Source organism: Telopea speciosissima, chromosome 7 (assembly GCF_018873765.1).
Source record: "Telopea speciosissima isolate NSW1024214 ecotype Mountain lineage chromosome 7, Tspe_v1, whole genome shotgun sequence".
Classification (NCBI taxonomy): domain Eukaryota; kingdom Viridiplantae; phylum Streptophyta; class Magnoliopsida; order Proteales; family Proteaceae; genus Telopea; species Telopea speciosissima.
In genome coordinates, this window is record NC_057922.1 from 26,164,600 (window position 1) to 26,186,197 (window position 21,598).

The 21,598-nt window shown below is 41.1% G+C and overlaps 2 protein-coding genes across 3 annotated transcripts in view; both read left to right on the forward strand.

Moving 5' to 3' along the window:
* LOC122667860 (endochitinase EP3-like) overlaps positions 1–17,858 on the forward strand; it is a 36,694-nt gene extending 18,836 nt beyond the window's left edge. The window contains exons 4-5 of one of the 2 annotated variants that reach the window (XM_043864306.1): positions 16,753–17,040; positions 17,394–17,858. In XM_043864306.1, the coding sequence (XP_043720241.1) occupies positions 16,753–17,040; positions 17,394–17,800 (695 nt within the window). In that variant the 3' untranslated portion in view covers positions 17,801–17,858. Of the gene's footprint in view, positions 1–16,742; positions 17,041–17,393 lie in introns of those variants that run through there. The other variant, XM_043864307.1, reaches the window with a different exon arrangement.
* Positions 17,859–19,707: 1,849 nt separating this feature from the next.
* LOC122668397 (endochitinase EP3-like) lies at positions 19,708–20,732 on the forward strand. Its single transcript, XM_043864971.1, has 2 exons — positions 19,708–20,178; positions 20,263–20,732. Exons 1-2 carry the CDS (start codon positions 19,752–19,754, stop codon positions 20,730–20,732), a joined length of 897 nt encoding a protein of 298 aa, XP_043720906.1. The 5' UTR covers positions 19,708–19,751.
* Positions 20,733–21,598: the final 866 nt, after the last annotated feature.

The following is a 21,598-nucleotide window of genomic DNA, read 5'->3' on the forward strand; positions in this document are numbered from 1 at the left end:
ATAATGCTGGAATATGAAATTACATGACCAAAATACCCCTGCCTAGCCAATACAGCTAGGCAGTACATAAACAACTATAAAATATAATACTAAAGCACCCAAAGGACCAGAATACCCCCACGGTATTCTGGTTTACATTATTCAACACACTTTAATGTTTGTATTGTATTAGCATGTACGTTAGTAAACTTGGGTCAATAACCACAAATACCATTTTCAATGATTTTTGGTAAATGTAATTCATGGATTGTGTTTAAAATGTGAAAAATAGAAAACCTACAAAAAATCAGACCTAAAAAACCTTGTTTTAGGGTCGAAACCTTGGTTTCCCCATCAATGGGAAAAAAATATCTGGTGTTGACCGAAACCTACCAAAACTCGATTTTGGTTAAGTCGAAACCCAATCTTTTAAACCTTAGATGTAATGTGGAAAATTTTTCAAATTGAAGGAAAAAACAACAGGGTAACTTTGAGAGCAATCGCTAAGCTCAAATAAGGATTATAATGTTTCATCTCTCAAGTTTATAGCCAAAACTGGAGATTACAATAATATTGGGAAAGAACAATAAGTACTTGATGACTTTACAATGTTACCTCATACGTCAATAATATGCTATTAAAAAACACCAATAATTTCTCCCAAAGCTTAGAGAACCCAACTAACAAGCACAAGCTGCAATTGCGATTTTTCGACTGAACAAAAGACAGTCTCAAGGGAGACCCAATCCATGAGACTAAATCTCCTGCATAAATCTACACTACTTCACTTCTAGAGCTCCGAGCTCTTCTTCTTAGCTTCTCAACCAAGCTAAACTAACTCACTCTCTCTCTCTCTCTCCCCCCCCCCCCCTTGAAAAAATCCATTACTTTTTTTCCATAGTGACTCTTCATATTAATCACAAACCACTAAACCAAGATAGTGCTTGACAATTCATTTGTTGACTTCAAATGGGCTGAATCCAACATGGCCTACTAACAAACATATGGCATTAAGAACCAACATGATCCAACACCCAACAAACTCCCTCTCCAAATTCATAAGGAGGACTCCCCCATGGAAATGGGGAGGGCTTCGATCCATTGTGATTCGGTTCCTAGAATACTTGTCTTTGTTGTTCTGACATGCTAGCACACTTTAGAGTTGCCGCACCTATTAGAATCTCTATCAAATCTTGTTTTATTCATCAAAGCTCATCCGAATCTTTATCGAGATTATAGCCTTAGCCCTATTCTATCATTTGTATAATGGAGTTCTTCATTTATTGATAGGATTTTTTTTGTTTTTTTTGGCATTTTTGTATTGTTCTTTGATTAGACTAGCCAAAAAAAAAATGGAAATGAGTGTTGCATTTATAAATACCTATTGCACCTTTAGTGGATTCGAATATCCCATTTGGATCCTATAAAAGAATCACTTATCCTTCTTTTTTTTTTTTTATGAGAAAAGAAACTTTACTAATTAGGGAGAAAATTTACAAACGTCTTCACAGCAAGGGATATTGGGAGTAGATTCATAGAAACATCTAAACCAATTTACAATGGATAAGTTAGAGAAAGCCTTAAAAGAGATATCAGAGGATTTAGAGGAAATCTTCAGAAAATAGTCAAGGACCTCAAGAGGGCAAGGGGAAAGGGATGGAGTTGGAAGAAGACCAGGTAGCACTGCATTAGAGCAACAAACTTCTTTCAGCTTCAACCCTCTCAAGGTAGCATAATCGAGACCATTGAGAATCCCAGTGAGCTTAGGTTCCAAAAAATGTGAATTTTTGCTTTGGCTAGCAGAGAGAAAGAGAAGTTTCCCATCAGTCAAAAAACCAATGACCCAACCAGGCTTACCTAAACCTTTGAAGCCAAACCCTGCATAGAGCAAAACAGGAAAATCTAATACAGGTAAATTACAGTTAGACAAGGATATATCATTAAAATCCAAAGAATTCAGAGGAGAGACAGCGAGATCATTAAGTTTAGTAGAAGGTGGAAAAATGTTTAGGTCCCTCAACCACTGGTTTATTCTACAAATAGTCTGGCCAGGGTTGGGGCGCACAGCCTTAAATAGAACATTGTTACGGACTTGCCAAATAACATAACATGAAATAATAAAAACAGAAAAAAACCAGACTAAGGAGGACTTGTCACGCTGTCGGTCCAGCAAAGTAGAGATGCAGAAATGTCTGAGAGAAGAAAATGAAATGAATTCAATCCTCAAACCCAAAGGACCAGCTACCCAGATATGCTTAACCCATTCACAAGATAGAAGAACATGCCAGAGGGTCTCATTACAAGTGCCACAAAGAGCACAAGTGGAATCGATCAGAATCCATTTCAAAATAAAATCCTTAACCGGAAGCCCTGCATGTAATACATGACAGAAGAAGAGTTTAAACTTTGGCAAAATCTTAAGCTTCCAAAAAAACTTCCACCAAGCGATAGAAGAAAAATCAAATAGATCCAAGGATGAAATAAAAGCAGCAGCACGCTTGGTACTAAAACGGCCGTCCCTGGCCAACGTGTACCACCAAAAGTCAGGGGAATCAGAACATTTAACCTGAAGAATCTTAGGCAAGAGAGAGGGGGAAATGGCCCTAAGCCGGTCCAAGTGCCAAGCCTGGTTCAATAGGAACAAGGAAACCTTCTCAGGAAAAGTCCTATGTGAGGCACCAGGTGTTATAGTAAAGCCTGGGACCGAGGGAACCCAAGGGTCAGACCAGAAAAAGGTATCAACCCCGTTCCCAATCCTGCGAAAGCTAAAAGACTGGAGACAAGGGATAATCTTAGTTATGCTGTTATATTCCACCCCAAGAACCTCTTTTCAGACGGGTCTTAGGGTCAAATAAAGTTGAAAAAGGGCAATACTCTGCCTTCAAGACCCTAGCCCAAATCGAATGGTTATCAGTCAACAATCTCCATCCGAGTTTAAGGAGAAGAGCCATATTCTGGGTGCGAGCAGGACGAAAACCCAACCCACCAAGATAAGTAGGGGAACTCATAGCTTTCCAACAAACAAGAGCATTCTTCCTATGCGAATTGGAACCACCCGCCCAGAAGTTATAGCATATAGAATCTATCTTCTTACAGATAGATTTAGGGAAGTAAAGGTAACTCATTAAATATGCAGGTAGAGAATTGAGCACAGACTTAATTAAAACACCACGCCCTGCATAAGAAAGATTGTTAGCTTTCCAAATAGATAATCAATTAGAAATACGATTAACAAGAGAATCAAGCTGCTTAATTTTAGAACGCAAAGGAAAAATAGCAGTTCCTAAATAAGAATAACAAGACTGCATTTCAGGGATGCCCAACATTCGTCCCAACATTGCCCTTCGATGTGAAGGCACATTTCTGCTAAAAAACAATCCGCTCTTAGAAAAGTTTATTTCTTGGCCTGAAAGGTCCGAGAATAGATCCAAAATAGCCTTAATAGTGCCAAAATCCTCAGAATTAGCTCTACAAAAAATAAACATATCATCACCGAATAAGAGGTGAGTTATTTTAGGAGCACCCCTAGCAACCCTAATTCCCTGAAATAGGTTGAGTTCCCTATAAGTATTGATCAAGCAGGACAACACCTCCATTCCCAAAATGAACAAGTAGGGACTTAAAGGACAACCTTGACGAATCCCCCTTGAACACCTAAAAAACCGAAAAGGAGAACCATCCAATTTTACAGAAAAGGTAGTAGATGAAAAAATGCTAAAGAGAAGGTCACACCATTGTTGTCCCAAGCCCAGGAATTTAGAAATAGATAACAGAAACGACCACTCCATGCGATCATACGCCTTAGACATATCAATTTTAATAGTTACCCAACCATCTTTCCCTTTCTTATGCCAGAGAAAATGAGAGATCTCTTGAGAAATCAGAATATTATCCAAGATTTGGCGTCCTCGAATAAAAGTACCCTGAAAAGGAGAGATAAAAGAAGGGAGGAGGGGTTTTAATCTAGTGGCGAGGAGTTTAGTAATGATCTTATAAAGGGCTGTACACAAACTGATAGGTCGAAAATCAGAGAGGGAGGAAGCATTGTCAGTTTTGGGAATCAAACAAAGTAAGATATGATTAATGGTAGTAGGAATGGTCGTAGTTGAGAGGTGGTGGCTCACAAAAGCAAAGAGGGGGTCCTTAATGGTGTCCCAAAACTTCTGAAAGAAGCAGGCCTGGAACGCATCCACCCCAAGAGCTTTGAATGGTCCCAAAGAAAAAACAACATCTCTCAACTCATCCAAAGAAAGGATAGAACAAAGAGAGTCAGCAGTAGGAACCGGGATACAGGAAGGAAAGAGACATTCAACAAAAGAAGCATCCAAAGGTGAGGCAGAGGCAAAAATACTGAAGAAGTGATTCACAAAAGCAAAGGCAATATCTCTAGGATTTGAAATCCTCACATCATTATCCAAAATCAAAGAATCAATTCTGCGTCGCCTAATGTTATGCTTGGAAACCGAATGGAAGAAGCTGGTATTCCTATCCCCAGAAGCAATATAGTTCTATGTTGACTTCTGTAACCAGAAAGTCTCTTCAGCCTCAAGGATCCATTGGAGTTCATTAATAGACCGGTGCAGCTGATCCTTAGAAGTATGGGCAACACCCTCCAAGCAACCAATTTTATCAATAAGTTGCAGTTTAAGAACATCCACATGGCCCAAAACATTTCGGTTTCATCGCTTCAAGAGATTCGAGAAAGAGGCCAACCTACATGGGAAGTCATCCCCCAACGATGATCCCCAAAAATTTGAAACAACATCACTGAAAGTAGGGAGAGAAACCCAGGTAAACTGAAATGAAATAACTTCTTAAAGGAGGGGCGGAAGGAAGAGGTATTTAAAATAATTGGATTATGGTCAGAGCACAACGCAGCCCCTTTAGAAAGATAGGTAAAAGGGAATCTATTAAACCATAATAGAGAGCAAAAGGCTCTATCCACATTCCAGAATAAGAAGAGGAGGTTTCTGGCGATTCGACCAAGTAAACCCAGACCCACAAATCTTAACCTCCTCCAAGTAAAAGTCATCAATTAAATTCATCAGAGACATCACCGACAGTGTTGGAAAGAAAGCCTTCCCACCCAACTTATCCCCCTGGTTCAAAACCTTATTAAAATCCCCAATTATGCACAAGGGATCCGTCAAGCTACCAATAACATGGTACAGAGAAGTCCAAAATGCAGTCCTCGATTGACGATGTGGTGGTGCATAAATGAAAAGACACCAAATCGAACCCCAACACTTATCCAAAACCCGAACACCAATGAGGTAAGAGTTAGAAACAGTATCCAAGATCTGAACATCATTTTTAGCAAAAAAGGCACAAGCCGCCCTTCCCTCGAGCCTCAAAAGGAGAATTAAGAAAAGACACCAAACAGTAATACGAGGGTACCCCAGCAATAGTAAGAGTCGAATGGTCACGGCACTTGGTTTCACAAAGAAAACAAAGATCAGGCTTATAGGTAGTAATATGGGTCCTAAGACAGCGAAGTGTGAAGGGGTTATTAAGCCCCCTAACATTCCAGGAAAAAAGAAGCATTAATAGAAAAAGGAACAAGGAGAAAAAGAGCATGCAAAAGAGACAAGCAACCTATACGTAATAATCAACATCCAAAATGACGACGAGGAATAAACTGGCGAGAAAGAAAATGATTATTAAGAAGGCAAACACTAACACAGTCACAAAACGTCAAAGTAAGAAGCACAATGCAGAAATCAAAGAAGTCAGAGTGATAAAAAGGAACCTGAACTGAGCTAGGGATACGCAACTCCTGTGTCCCCCTAGAATCCGTGCTTCGGGACATGCCAGCCAGGGAAAGGGTATCAGAAGCAGAAGAAACACCAAGAGAAGTAGAAGGGGAAAGTTCATCCAACCAATCTTTAACCATATCCAAAAGAGTATTCGGTTCCGAGGTAGCATCAAGAGAAGAGAGAAAAATGTCCTTAATTGAAGTAAAAGTAGAAGAGAGATGAACATGGATATCCTTCATCACAAGCTTTCATTTTTTACTGGGAGGAGAAAGCGAGGTGGAGCCCACGAAAACCGACTCAGCACCACCCATAGAAACGGGTACCGAATTCACAAAAGTCACCCCAACAAGATCAGGCACCAAAGTCACCACCTCAAGATCACCAATGAGGGCCTCCACCGAGATCGTGTTAGTAAAGAAATCACCAGAGAGAGGAAGAGGTTGCAGGTCAACAAACAATGAGGAGATGAAAGACTCCTCACTCAAAGGACTAGCAGACTTAAGCCCCAGACAAGCATCAGTAGAAGTAGTGATCCGAACCTCAGCAGGAACAACATCCACAGACAAAGGTAAAGAACACAAGATAGCAGAGGGCGTCAACACCTCAGAATGAGAAGATGGATGCAAAGTACCAGACGACACCCATTCCAAAGACTTAGAAGGGGTGGAGGATCATCAACCTCCATTGACATCGAAACACCCAGACTTAGTGGGAATCCAAGCTCGTCAGAAGACGTAATATCAGGTTCCATCATCGCAACATCCATAACAGAAGTAGAATGGGCCGTAGCTTTGTTGACAAAAAGAGGAAGGGTAAGCGCTCTATCAAAGCTACCCCCACGGAGCGCAATGTCCAGGAGGCTGTTGGAAAGAGCAAAAATCCGCCACATGGAAGAAACGTCCACATCGGAAGCAAATTTTGAAAGCTTCATACTTGAAAGACACCGGTAAAGATTCTCCAGATACCCTTCGAATAATAGAAGAGAGACAAATCTGTTGTTTAATACGGAACAGAAACTTAGCCCTAACCACAGTCGAACCCGAAGCAGGTGGTAAATATGAAGGTCAAGAAGTTTCCCAATACAGGAAACAGCCTACTTAACAGCCTCAAAGGGGTAGACATCCAGAGGAGCATCCCCCACCTGCACCCAAATGGGAAAGAACTTCCTTTCATAAGCAAACTGTTCATCGTCAAGTGCATGCTCGACCAAGTTGATGAGTGACCGACCACACCACTAAGGCCCCAGCCCCCACACATGATCCCTTTCTTTGTGGGAAGCAAACTCAACCATAAACCTGCCCCGTTCATAGCAGCAGCTATAAACAGCACCAAGCAGTTCCTAGAGGTCGACCAACTTGGAGCGCAGCTGATCTTGAGAGGGCCGAGGGTAACCCAAAGTAAACCCATAAAGTATTTTCGACACAAACAAAGGGCTAACAAATGGAGCATCCGCATTAACAGAAGAGCCAGACACTGGCATTCTCCAAACCGCAGATGGCGGTCATCGTCGTGGAAAGGAAGAAGATGACCGAGTAGAACCCAATCACGAATAGGCCTCTGTAGACACTGAATTTCGTCACCCCCTTTGGCGATGATGACAACGGGACACGGACAATGGGCGACGCACCTCCCTCTTTCTGAACCCCAAAAACACCTGGCCCATAAGCCCAAGAACCATTATGAACCCAAAATAACCCATTTCAGGCCCAAAATCAAGGAAAAAGTGGCACTGCGCTCCCACGGCGCCGTGGACATTTCCATGCCACCAGTGTACTTTTTCCACGACGCCACGAAAGGGTGTGACATCAGCCTGCTGACGTCACTCATGATGCCATGAAAAATTCCCCCACGGCGCTGTGGACATCTCCACAGTGCCGTGGAAGTGTTATTTGGCCAGGGGTGAGGGTCCCCCCTCCCCTATAAATAGGAGGGTCCCCCTCCCTTTTGGTATGGTTTTTTGGGCTACAGTGACCCTTATAGGTAGTTTCAACCCCAGTTTCTCCTTTTTCACCCCCATTTCCTCTTCTTGCTTCCATGAGTATGTGAGAGAATAAAGCCTCTTTGACGTGGTAGATCCTTCGATTACCCATCCGAATCTAGAGCCATCTCGCCCTCAGAGCTTGTTATCCCGTCAATGTACGGATAACTAGCAAAACCCCTTTATTTGTAGCCATTATTCTGCCCATTTGTTCACTACCAAGTTACTTAAAAGAGCCGTTATTCTGCCCAAAAGGAATCGGCGTCGGTCCATTTGTCCGTCTCCCCTGAGCCGAGGGAACACATTCGCACAGGTATAATTACTGCATTTTTATCATTTCAATGCAGTCCTTCATTGTCTTATCGCTTTACTGTATATTTTGTAGATACAATGTAGTTAATAATGCCATAATATAGCATACATAGTGCTTCCCCCCACAATAAAGAGAGAGAATATCTGTTATTTACTAGCATCTATTACAAAGAGACCGGTTTAGGCCAGGTGAGGTGGGTGCCTAACACCTTACCACACTCGTAACTTGACCCCTTACCTAGGACCTCTGGTCGGACCACATGGAGTCATGCAGCCCGATTCCGTTCACAACGGATAGGGCTACACTTAAGGGGTCCTAGGCCCTAACCCTAAGTGGTGACTTAACATTATTTTAATATATTTTGATGCATGATCCCAATCCCCTAACTTCATTTTTTGTACATTGACAATATCACCCATAACCATCCATATGTCGTCAATAAGGCTATGGAATCCCCCGTCATGGTGAAGACCACGGTACTTACAGCCTCCCTGCCTCAGCAAACCCTAGACCACGTCGCCTTGAAGAGAAAGCTTGCGACATCATAACCACCAGACAAACTACAGAAGAACTCAACCCAGAAAGGGAACACTTTAGGACGCAGGAGAAGAAGGTGAAGAAGGGAGTAAGCAAGAGAAAAAAGAGCATAAGCCAGGAGGACAAATGAAGCACGAGAGATGAAAAGAGACCATAAATGAGAGGGGAGAGGAAGCATGAAGGAAAAGAGAAAGAAAAACCAAATAAGCACGTCCCACCATCGCCCACAAGGGAGTTAATGGAGCTGCGTATCCCAGCTCAAGTCCCAAGAAAAGCGAAGAAGACATAGAAAGGCAATAGAAGCTGAAACGAAAAGGAGGAAGGAGAACCTAGCGGTCCAATAGAGACGGAAAGCGTAGAAAAGGCAAGTGAGGCGCGAGGGAGAGTACACGATTCATCTTTCTGGGAGTTACGATGATTCAGTCCATAGTTTTACACTAGACTCCACTTTAAGTATTTCAAGCTGCTTTATTTCATAATCTCAAATTGACACCCTTACATGGCCATAAATTTTTATGAATTGGGATTACGTGTAGGGTTATTTGGGATAATTGTTGAATGAAAATGTGTCTTCAAAATTCTCGTAAATTAAGGAACCATATGGGTGAGCAAGACAATTTAATGGTTGATCAATGATTAACCATTTGTTTTTGTCAATCATGTCAAGGGTCCATAGGCCATTAGGATGACAGCCTATGAGGACAGCCCAACTTAAGAAAGGGCGGCCAGCATAATAGGATGGCAAGCATCCGACAAGAGGGAGAGTCAAACAAGCGACCTCTTTCTTAGACGTAAGACCACCACCACGTTAAGAGATGCTTTCAGATCAATTATAAACTAGGGTATGAGAACATGAAATGCCAAATCTTCCTTAATTTTTTTCTTGTTTTACATGCCTCTACCAAAGCTCAAGAGAGCCGATTCTCTGCTGGGCGCTACAATTTGTATGGTTTAACATGAAACACTTTGTATACCGAACGAATTAAAGCATGAATCCAGATCCTCTACTTCCAAATCCTTGGCAGCCATTGCACTACCACGCTCCCATGGTGTGCCACGTCAATATATGCACATCTAATGGTTCTTTGGAGAAAATTTCAAATTTTAAACTCCTTACTTAATTATCTCCACAACAAACCCCAATTGGTCCGGTTGATAAAACCAAACCAAACCAAATGGGTTTCAAAAAACTCTAAGAGAGGAACCGTGAGGATCCTCGTCTTGTCCTCTCCTCTCCTCACCCTGCCGCTGCGGTTCCTCTCCTCACCATGCGCGATGGCCGCCACTCACCTACCGCTGCAGGTCCTCTCCTCTCCCTATGTCTGTGGTTCCTCTCCTCACCGTGCGCGACGAACGCAACCATTTCGGTCGTCTTCTTCCTCTTCTTAAATTGCATCTCTTGGGAGCAAAGGGCTTTGCTAAATCGTCTGCTTCCTCTTCCCCAGTCCTGAAAGGGCTTTGCAACTGTGTTTTCTTTCTTTGAAATACTCAAAGTAAGTATTTCAAATCTCTTAATGGATATTTTTTTGTTGAAAATTTAGAGCAAATGAGCAAATTTCAGTTCTTAACGGATTTTGGAATTTTGATTCAAATCTCTTAATAAATATTGTTGCATTTTTCATGTTTTTTAGGCTTGATGATCCGGAGGTACAGAGAGTTAAAAAGTTCTTGCCTTACAAGATTGTGAACAAAGATGTGAATCCTTATATACAGGTGAAGATCAAAGATGGAGAGACCAAGGTGTTTAGCCCTGAAGAAGTCAGTGCTATGATACTGGTGAAGATGAAGGAGACGGTTGAAGCATACCTTGGGAAGAAAATTAAGGATGCCGTTGTTACTGTTCCAGGTATAGAATTTGAAATCCGTCTTTTTTTATTTGTGATTTAACTCTTCTTCTCCATGACCTCTGCGTGTTCCTTATTGTAGCTTACTTCAATGGCGCACAGAGGCAGGCCACAAAGGATGCAAGTATAATTGCAGGGCTTAATGTGGCTCGGATAATTAACGAGCCTACAGCTGCTGCAATTGCCTATGGAATGGACAAAAAGGGAGGAGAGAAGAACATTTTGGTTTATGATCTGGGTGGTGGTACATTTGATGTTTGTATCTTGACGATGGACAATGGTGTCTTTGAGGTTCTGGCAACCATTGGTGACAACTCATTTGGTTTGATTTGGTTTGATCAACCAGACCAGTTGGGATTTGTTGTGGAGATAATTAAGTAAGGATTTTAAAATTTGAAATTTTCTCTAATGAACTGTTAGATGTGCATATATAGACGTGGCACACCAGGGGAGCGTGGCAAAGCGATGGCTGCCAAGGATCTGGAAGTAGAGGATCTGGATCCTTAAAGCATGGCGAGAGCGTGAGTTAAAATTTGACCCTTTAAAAAAAAAAATGGTTTGAATTACGTTTCACACCATCCAATAAACAGTGTCAAGCAAGGTTTTAGTAATCGGTATCAGTGTCGGTCTTGGCTGAGACCGATACTGATACCAGTCCGGATCGGTCTGTATTGGTATGGGTAGGACCGTAGGACAGATTTACCTCTGTTTTCTTTGAGAACATTATTTTATTTTTTGCATTTTTATCCTTATTCATATAGAACCATTAGTACAGGATCGGTCAAGAATCGTTATTGATCTCCACCAATACCAATACCAATTCTAAGCTGATCTGATACTGATTCCTCAAACATGGTGTCAAGTGCTCACTTTGTTTGAGTAAGCGGTTTCCAAATCAGGTAGGATCCTTCTACTGCCGAGCTGCCTGTACTGCGCCCCACTGCACAGACACAGTAAGGCGCACAATGACTGCCTTACCCCTGCCCCAGTGGCTTGCCACAGTGGGGTAAGGAGGCTATTTCACGCCCTACTGTGTCTACGCAGTAGGATAGTTGGGACAGCTAGGCAGTAGAGGATCCGGATCCTTCTAAATCCAGCCTTGCACCGTTAATCACGAGAGAAGCCCAAAGAGATTGCTGAGGAATGGAACCCGAATCTGGCTCCTCTCCAGGGAGCTCAGTGCCCAAGGCATGCCCATGGGGCATCCAAGGGTTGGACTGTGCCACACACATCTCGATGCACACCTAGGGATGTGTGCGGCACAACTCAATGGCTAGATGCCCCTGGGCGTGCTGGGCTCCCAGAGAGGAGCTCAATCCATAGAACCCACATGAGGGTTTTCAAAGACTAAAAAGAGAAGTACGTCGGTTTAACTTGTTGAAGACGGGAGAGAAAACGGATAAGAAATGGAATATAACTGTTTTTTTTTTTTTTTTGGTAAAGAGATGTTAAATGGAATATAACTGAGATGCTAAATCTCACAGACACAAAAAACAAAAAACACACATAAAGACCTTGATATAAAAATGCTATGCGATTTTTTAATGTGTTAATAAACACATTTCTTATTTTATTGAAGTTAAAATCTTGTTATTTCTTTCACCAAAAAAAAAACTTTTTATTTCACGTGCAAGATATATATATATATATTTTTTGGTAAAGACGTGCATATGTTAACTACAAGACAATTTTAAAAGAATATTTTTAAATTATTTTGAAAACTCTTTTTTACGATTGATTTGTAAAATTTTTGGGAATAAAACAAAAGGCAATTAAAAAAATGTTACATATTAATGTAGGTGCAGCGGACAGAGGGTCGCTGGCGTGCACCCGGTGGAAAGAAGGAAAATGGAAAAATGGGAGTTGCCGCCTGGATTTAGGGTCTAGGATCCATGAATGGTGCCCCTCCTTCGCAGAAGGGGCGCTAAATTAACTCCAATGACTCAATGGATGATTTGCCCCAGATCCCTGGGTAAGTGTCAAGTTACGGGCTGGGAAGGTGTTAGGCACTCAGCAACCGCCTGGCCGACGGCCGGTCTTCCTAGACCAAACTCTGTTGTGTACTGTTGTTTTATACATATTATGTACCTAATTAAACTAATTTTTTTTTTGAAGATTTTTGATTATCTTAATTGAAATTTATGAACCTAGTTAAGCTAATTAAGATTAATGTTTTAATCCTGATTACTATCACTAGGCTAGATGGTTATGTACATTATGCATCCTAGTTAAGCTAATTAATGGATTTTACCTAAATTAGAAAGCCTAACTTTATGGTCTAAAACATGGTTGACTGTAGAAAAGAAAACCAAGTCTAATTATATCATGGAGAAGGACAATTATATTGATAAGCAAAACAGCTTATAGGCCAAAATAGCCAATATTACGAATATGCCACTAAAGGGCCAAAATATGTACAAAGGCATGAAATCATATTTAAATGCTGTAAATAAATCATATTTAAATGCTGTAAATAAGCAAAACATGATTAAATAACATTAACATAATGCATTTGGATCATCAAGAGCACATGAAATGGCAAGGAAATGTGGGGTGGTTAAAATTACCAAAATGCCCCTGTTATGGCAAACATGTAGAAAATGCATGATAATTCATGAAAATGCTGACTTATGCTTAAAACATGTTTATTAAATGTTAAAACATGCAGCAAAAGTAACAGGAGCCTTTCCGGAGTCCTAAGCAAGGTTTGGTCACAAAATGACCAAAATGCCCCTAAGGGCAAAATGGCAAAAGTGTCAAAAGACACTTAGAATCATTGTAGGTATCGAAAGTGATGTTAAACATCCTAACATGACTGAACACACCAAATGATATTTCCAGAATGATAGCCTAGGCCCACGCTTGGTAAATTACCAAAATGCCCCTAGAGGGCGCAAATGACTTTGTATGCATATCTATCAAGCATGATGGTCACGTATGCATATGAAAACATCCTAAACCATTCTAAAACAGCATGTCATGCATAAAAACATTTTTTCCTATTTTTCCAGAATTTTTCATTATAATTAGAAAAATGACATTTATACCCCTAAATGAGGTGGGAAATGTATAAAAACTATCAAAGATGCATGTCAGTGGATAATGATTCCATAAAATCAAGCATGATGAAATATGCATTCCATAATTTTTCTGTGAATTTTTATGCATTTATATTATTTTTAATATTTTCTGAAATGCTAAAAAAGAAGGGAAAACAAAGAAAAATACAAATCCTCATCAAAGATCCGAATTGGCTCAAACCAGAGCCCATTCCCACTAATCAAAACATGATCTTTAACATGGTCATAACACTTTTGTCCAAATACTTACCCACATGTTCAGATTTTACATAATCCGAAATCCTTTACAGGGGCAAAATATCACAAAAAAAATGATTTGGAGCTTGAGAAAATTAATGAATGTCAAACATAGTGACAACCATCATCCCTGAAAATTTCATATTTTTATCACTCTTGAATTATTTTTAACATTTTTATAACTAAAAAACAACCTTTGTTGTAAAGAAAATCAAAACAAATACTTAGAAATAAGTAAAAAATATGGAAAAATACCCTTGAAGTGTGGAAGTGCTTGGGCTCAGCTTGAGTAACCTTTTTTTGACCGTAAGTATCGCCGGAAACCTCCAAAAGCCGCTCCAAGTGTGGTTGCTCTGATTGGCAAGAGTGGTGAAGAAGGGGTATTTACGGAATTTTATATATGTAATGGAGCATAACATATGGATAAGAAAACCATGGATGGAAAGAGGGGATCAAGGAATACGTGAAGGTAATTTTTCACTAATTTTCCTCTGTCCCCTACCTCTCTAAAACACCTCCTATTTATAGGAAAAAAAGTGTTCGAGGAAAGGTCTCAAAGACCCCTGGTGCATTAATGGCTAGGATAAGGAGTGATGGGCTGACTTGCGTGTGGCCAGGCTAGCTGCGCAGCCTGGGCTTGCGTGTGCCTAGGCTTGCTGTGCAGCCTGGGCTTGCGTGTGCCTAGGCTTGCTGTGCAGCCTGGGCTTGCGTGTGCCTAGGCCTGTTGGGCAGGTGGGCATGGGTGATGGGCCTTGTGTGGCTCAGCCTAAATGGTGGGGCTTTGTCCCCTGCCGACAGTCCAACTGGGCCGGGTCAGACTGGGTTGATTCGGTTCGGGTCAACTCAGTTTGACCCACCTTTTTTTATTTTATTTTATTTATTTTTTGATAAACCATTTAAAGATTCCATTTTAAAGGTCCACGTTCAAATGCTAATATCTTTAAAACCGAAAGGCCGATTTTGATGCACCACATATCGCCGCGAAGGTCTCAACACGTACTTTCCATCCGTGTGGCAGATATGATCTGATTTTTCCTAAAAATGGCACAGATATCGAGGAAAGCACATAAATGGTGTTTCACACCGATCAAGGTCCAAATGATACCAAAATTACATGAAATTTTACGTGTAAGCACAATATGACCAAATAAAGTTATCCAAATGATTTCAGGTCACATCGGGTGGCTCGGGTACCAAGAACCATACCAGGGGCAAAACGGTCATTTTCACTAAAGTTACCCGATTTGGCCGAAACTTTACGTGAAAACTTAATATGACCAAATGAGGTCATCCAAAGTATTTCGGACTAAATCGGGTGGTCCAGATACCGAGAACTGTGCCAGGGGCAAAACGGTCATTTTCATGAAAGGTATTGGATTTGGGTGAAACTTTAAATGTGAACTTAAAATGGTTAAATACGACTATGTTAAGGGTTTAGGCTCTATTTGGGACAATTTGGTTACAAAAAGTGGGGTAGGGGTGATTTAGTAATTCTTGCCATTTAGTCACCACACGAGTTACGTCATTGACCATCATTGCCAAGACACACTTCCAAGGTGTCAAAATGTGGTGTCTACAATTAAAAATACATATATAGAGGTCTCATTTAGACAATTTCTTTTTTACCTTTTTTATTTTTCCTTTTTTAAACGAGGTATGAAATATTGAAGAAAACCTTTTGAAATCAAACTAATGCTAAAAGAAAAAGTTATCCAGAATCCATGAAGAAAGAAAGAAACAATCAAACAAAGTCATAATTACTTCAATGCCCCTCATTCATACCAAGTAGATAATACCAAGGAAATGAAATCTTAAAGGGTATTTTAGAAAATACAAAAACCTAGAGGGTATTTATGAATTTAAAGGGGAAGTGAATTATTCCATTTCCTTGCCTGCTGCTAGTAGGGTAGCAGGACAAAATTTTTTCTAGATAATACCGCTTACTGTTCCCAATACCCTTTCCACACCATATGAGACCCTCATTCTAGAAATTGAGTCTTGATCCCCTCCTCACGTGGTAACCACTTTATCCCCATCGCATACAGTCTATGGAGTATGGTTTCCACACCATGAACGGTGTGAGATGAGCTGGTGTAGTTACCACACTGGGAGTGGATCCCCCACTACTCGTGGGTCAAGGAAAAGTCAATCCTATGTTAAATTGTTCAGCTATCCGCGTTGAATTGGGCTCTCATCCAGCCCTGGCGGGAGCGGGAGGGTCCAATGCTAGAAAACCAACCCAAAAACAGAGGGATTGGTCATTTCACAAGTTGGGGCCTTGAAATGACCAGCCCACCCCTGTTTTTGTTGTCATTTTGCAGTGATGGACTCTCCAGCTCCTGCCACGGTTGGAGGAAATCCATTTCCATCAACGTTACCACATTGGGAGTGGATCCCCACTAATCGTGAGTCAAGGATAAGTCAATCCTATGTTAAATTGTTTAGCTATCCACGTTACCACATTGGGAGTGGATCCCCACTCACCCCACTAACCGTGGGTCAAGGAAAAGTCAATCCTATGTTAAATTATTCAGCTACCCACATGGGGTGCCGAATTCAGATCCTCTCCAATAACATTTAACCATAAGAGTTGATCTCCCACCATCCATGGGATGTGGTCCCAACATCCCAAAGGTGATCATCACACTCCATGAATGGTGGGAGATTGACTCTGGTAATTAAATGTCATTTAAGAGGATCAGTGCCACCCCTACATGGTGAGAACCAACCAAACCGTGTGCATTAACTATGGACCTTTATCTGCTGCTGTGCACTGCAGCGCTGTTGTGCCAACGTGCGGCGCAGCAGCAGCAGCCATGTGTGCACAGTTGCAAAGCCCAATTGATGCAAAGCATTCCATCCACCAATTGAGTTGGGGAAACTACTAGACTGCCAACACTCTGATGTGGACATCTCAGCTTGTCTCACACGCACTAATACACTATAAATCCACCCTTTCTCTTCCACTATTTTCTCATCCCAGTTCCTTCAATTTCATCTTTTCTTCTGTTTTCCTCGATGGGTTCCCCGAAAATCCTATTAGCCATCACTCTGGCCGGAATTTTAGCCGGGCTGATGATGCCAGAATCCATAGTAATGGTTAACGGTGTTGTGGTGGGTGATATAGTTACACAAGATTTCTTCAATGGGATAATCAATCAAGCTGACTCAAGCTGTGCCGGCAAGAGCTTCTATACTCGTGATGCATTCCTCGAAGCAACTAATTCCTACACTAGCTTCGGCACCACCGGAACAACTGATGACTCTAAACGTGAAATTGCTGCCTTTTTCGCCCATGTAACTCATGAGACTGGACGTAAATTGTTCATCTTTTTCAAGTTACTTTTAGGCTCTCATTGGTACAGTTTAAATTTATGTTTATCTCATATATAAATATAAATAGATGTACTTGGTATGATTTATGATCCTTATTTTAATGTAAAATAAGGGGGAAATTTTCATACACAGCCGTGCAAGCATGCACGTTCGTGTCCCCTCTCACAAAGAGTTGGAAAAATCATAAAACCCCCACCCATTAATTAATGCCTTGAAACTCCCACCTTCTCACATACACAGCTTATACAGCTGTGCATTAAAACTTTCCCCTTAAAATAAATCAACATAAGTATAAATCCATTTTTGTATTTATGTCTTCTTGTGTGTTTACAGACTTTTGTTACATAGAAGAGATAGATGGTGCTTCTAAGAATTACTGCCAAGAATCAACACAGTACCCGTGCACGTCCGGCAAGGGTTACTACGGTTGTGGACCGCTACAACTATCGTGGAACTATAATTATGGAGCTGCAGGAAACAGTATAGGATTTGATGGACTGAATTCACCTGAAACTGTGGCCAACGATGTTGCGATTTCGTTCAAGACAGGATTGTGGTTCTGGATGAACGGTTGTCACTCAATCATAACTTCTGGACAAGGGTTTGGAGCTACGATTAAATCCATTAATAGTAGGGAATGCAATGGTGGAGACACAGCAGCTGTGCAAGCTCGTGTTCAATATTATCAGGACTATTGTAACCAATTTAGTGTTTCTCCTGGTGATAACCTCACTTGTTAAGATGGTAAATCTTTTGTACTTTAGTTTAATTTCCAAAGAGGAGAGGGAAAACAATAAGGAGTAAGGACTACAGTGTTAGTACAAATCCACGGTGGGGAGTAGGGCAAACTTTTTTTTTTTTTTTTTTCCAGTAAAAGGGAGAAGGGAAACAATAAAGACTAAAGTGTTAGTCAAATCCATGCATGGTGACAGCGTATTGTATTGTTTTAAGTTAACAAAGACTATAGCTTAAACAAAATCTTTTGAAGTACTTTGTTTAATAATATCTTGTTACCTCTTATTACCAAAAAAAAAATATCGTCTTACCATCAATAATATGCTATTAAATCATCTCTAAAATTCATCAATAATTTCTTCTAAAGCATCAAGAATCCAATTAATAAGCACTAGCAGTAACTTCAAAATTTCAACTGTACAAGAGTGTTAGATATAGCACAAAATGGTCTTAAAACAACCCAATCCGTGATATTAAATCTCTTGTAGGTCATTTACACTTCTTCTCCTTAGAGCTCCAAGAAATCCTTCTTTTTAGCTTCTCAACCAAGTTAAACTAATTCTTTCTCTCTCTCTCTTAATCAGTCCATGACTCATCCAACATGAGGTATATCAATTGTGATGCATGTAAAAATAGTTGATTTAAGTGAATTTAGGGGGTGAGTTACTTCTAATGAGAATTTAAAAAGATAAATTCTCTAAATTATGCTTCTAAGATAGAGATAGGATCAAAACATCCAAACAATAAAAATGACATACTAAGAGTTTCGAAGTCCATCCTTGCACCGCTGATCACGGGAGAAGACCAAAGGGATTGTTGAAGAATAGAACCCAAATGAGGGGTCCTGACTCCTGAATAGTAAAGATAAAGTCATAAAACAGAGAGTATCCATATTTTATGTTTGAGAAAGAGAATGCCATTAGGTCATGCAGTGCACGCGTGCTCTTGTGTCTTGCACAGGGGCACGCGAAATAACTGTCACCTCTGGTCATTTCCATCTTTACAGGAGGTGTGGCGGTCAGTACGCGTGCCCCTCTGTTTGGGCACAGGGACAGCATGCACTGTGCAACCGGATGGCGTTCTTTCTTTCTTTATTTTTTTTTTAAATGGGTCGTAAAGGTTGGGCATTCCAACGCTGTGCTCAGCGTACCCTACACAACTAGATGGCATTCTCTCTCCCATCCCAAGTGGAAATGACCCCCTATCTGCCCCATCTCATCCTCTGCATTGGGCAGAACTGCTACCTCTAGGAAAGCCAGCCGCGTGCCCAATCCTCTCTTTTTTTATTTATTGGGATTTTCTTATTGGCATCCTAAGGTTTCAAATAATTTGTAGAATTGTGTTTTTTACCTCTTAAAAATACACTTCTTATTTTAGTGAGGTTCACCTTCAGGGTATTGTTAACTCTTGACAATAATATAAGGTATGGTCTCCACACGGCACATTTTCTTGACTCTTGACTCTTGACTCTTGACTCCTAAACGTTCAAACATTGATAAGAAAATCGGACGGAAATGCTAGCCCAACCACTGCTTCAATTGGGAAAAGCGGATGGAATTGTGGAAATGCTATCTTAACGCATATACTACTAGGGAAAATTATCACCTCCAGTTTGCTGACCGGCCCAGTTCCCCAGTTCCTCTAATATGGGGATGGTGGACCCCACCTAGGTAGAGTGTTTGAGCATGGGTAGAGAGGTCATTTCAGCCCCCCTTTGTTAGAGAAACTGGGGAACTGAGCCGGACAGCCAACTGGGGGTGATAAAGATCCATACTACTAGACACTGTTAGACACGGCTAGACTTTGCAACCGACACACTGATGTGTACATTAGCTCTTCCCCAGACGCACTAATACACACTATTAAACCCTTCCTTCCGATCCCTTGCTCTATTTTCTTATCCTAGTTCCCACAATTTCCTCTTTTTCTGAGTCTACCTCCGTGGGTACTCCCAAAATGGTAGCCCTTACAATTAAGAAAAGCCTAATAGCCATCACTTTGGCCGGAATTTTAGCCCGGCTGATGATATCAGAATCTGTAGTAATGGCTCAGAATTGTGGCTGTGCATCAGACCTTTGCTGTAGCAAGTTTGGGTATTGCGGAACTGGCAACGATTACTGCGGCACTGGATGCCAAGCGGGGCCTTGCGATGGATCGTCATCGACGTCTAACGGTGTCGTGGTGGGTGATACAGTTACACAAGAATTCTTCGATGGGATAATCAATCAATCTGCCGCAAGCTGTGCCGGCAAGAGCTTCTATACCCGTGATGCATTTCTTCAAGCACTTGATTCGTATACTAGTTTTGGCACCACCGGAACAACTGATGACTCTAAACGTGAGATTGCTGCCTTTTTTGCCCATGTAACACTTGAGACTGGAAGTAAGTTTTTCATAATTTCATCAATATTTGATCTTTTTCAAGCTTCTTTTAGAATCTGATCAAAATCCATTTTTGTGTTTACAGACTTGTGTTACATAGAAGAAGTTGGTGGTGCTTCTAGGAATTACTGCGATGAAACAAACACACAGTACCCGTGCGCCGCCGGCAAGGGGTATTACGGCCGTGGACCGCTACAGCTAACATGGAATTATAATTACGGAGTTGCAGGAAACAGTATAGGATTTGATGGACTAAATTCACCTGAAACTGTGGCCAACGATGTTGTGATTTCGTTCAAGACAGCATTGTGGTTCTGGATGAACGATTGTCACTCAATCATAACCTCTGGGCAAGGGTTTGGAGCGACGATCAAAGCCATCAATGGACCAATTGAATGCAACGGTGGAAACACAGCAGCTGTACAAGCTCGTGTTCAGTATTATAAGGAATATTGTAACCAATTTGGTGTGTCACCTGGCGAAAACCTCACTTGCAATCCCGTATCATATTCACGTCCTTGTATAAACACGGCAATTTCTATCCTTGTACGCTGATTAAAGGACGCGCAGCACAGCCATTACCACTGGACTGTTTAACACTTAATTCTGAGTTCAACAATGGTTAGATTTTAAAATTATGTTCAGAATTAGGGTTTTGAAATTGAAAATTCTGAGATTTGAGAGTCCATATGAGCATTTCCTCATGATACTTGTTAATGAAATACAGGGGAAATTGGTGATTGGAAGAGAGATAGCAGTACTGAAGAGGCTATCGGACCCAAATTGGCACCGTTCCCAACGCAGATCAGGGAGAACATCGTCGAGAGCTCCAACGGAAGAATCTAGCAAAGCATAGAGCTTCACAGATCGGTGACGGATCTGAACCCTTGCACGACTCAGCCAAAGGCCGACGCAGGGGCAGCTTATCGGCCAGTGACCGGAGTTATGCTCTGCTGTTCCGTCATCACCAAGAGAGGTTTTGAAGCTGCGAGTTTTTCTCAGATCTAGGTGCGAAACGTTGCCAGCACCATCGGAAGAAGATCCTTGCATGACTCAGCGGAAGGCCGATGCAGATGCTTTATCAGTGTTCAATTGTATTCGGACGGATTCGGCTATCTGTTTTGTTGATGAGGGTTAGTGTTGAGAATTACGAATCGATCTTGAGCTATGGACACTCAAGATCGATATCTTCTCATATTGGGTACCGCATAAACTATAGAATCATATCTTGTATAGGTTTCTTTTTCATAAGGATTCCCAATCTCTCTCAATCTCCTTGTAATCACATGTGATCCACCGACTAGGGCTAATCCTTCTAACCATTATATATATTACTCTACAATGTAGAATCAATTTAAGGCAATATAATAAATCCCTTCTTTCATGGTTTAATATGGTATCACAAGTCTCTTTTTTTTCTG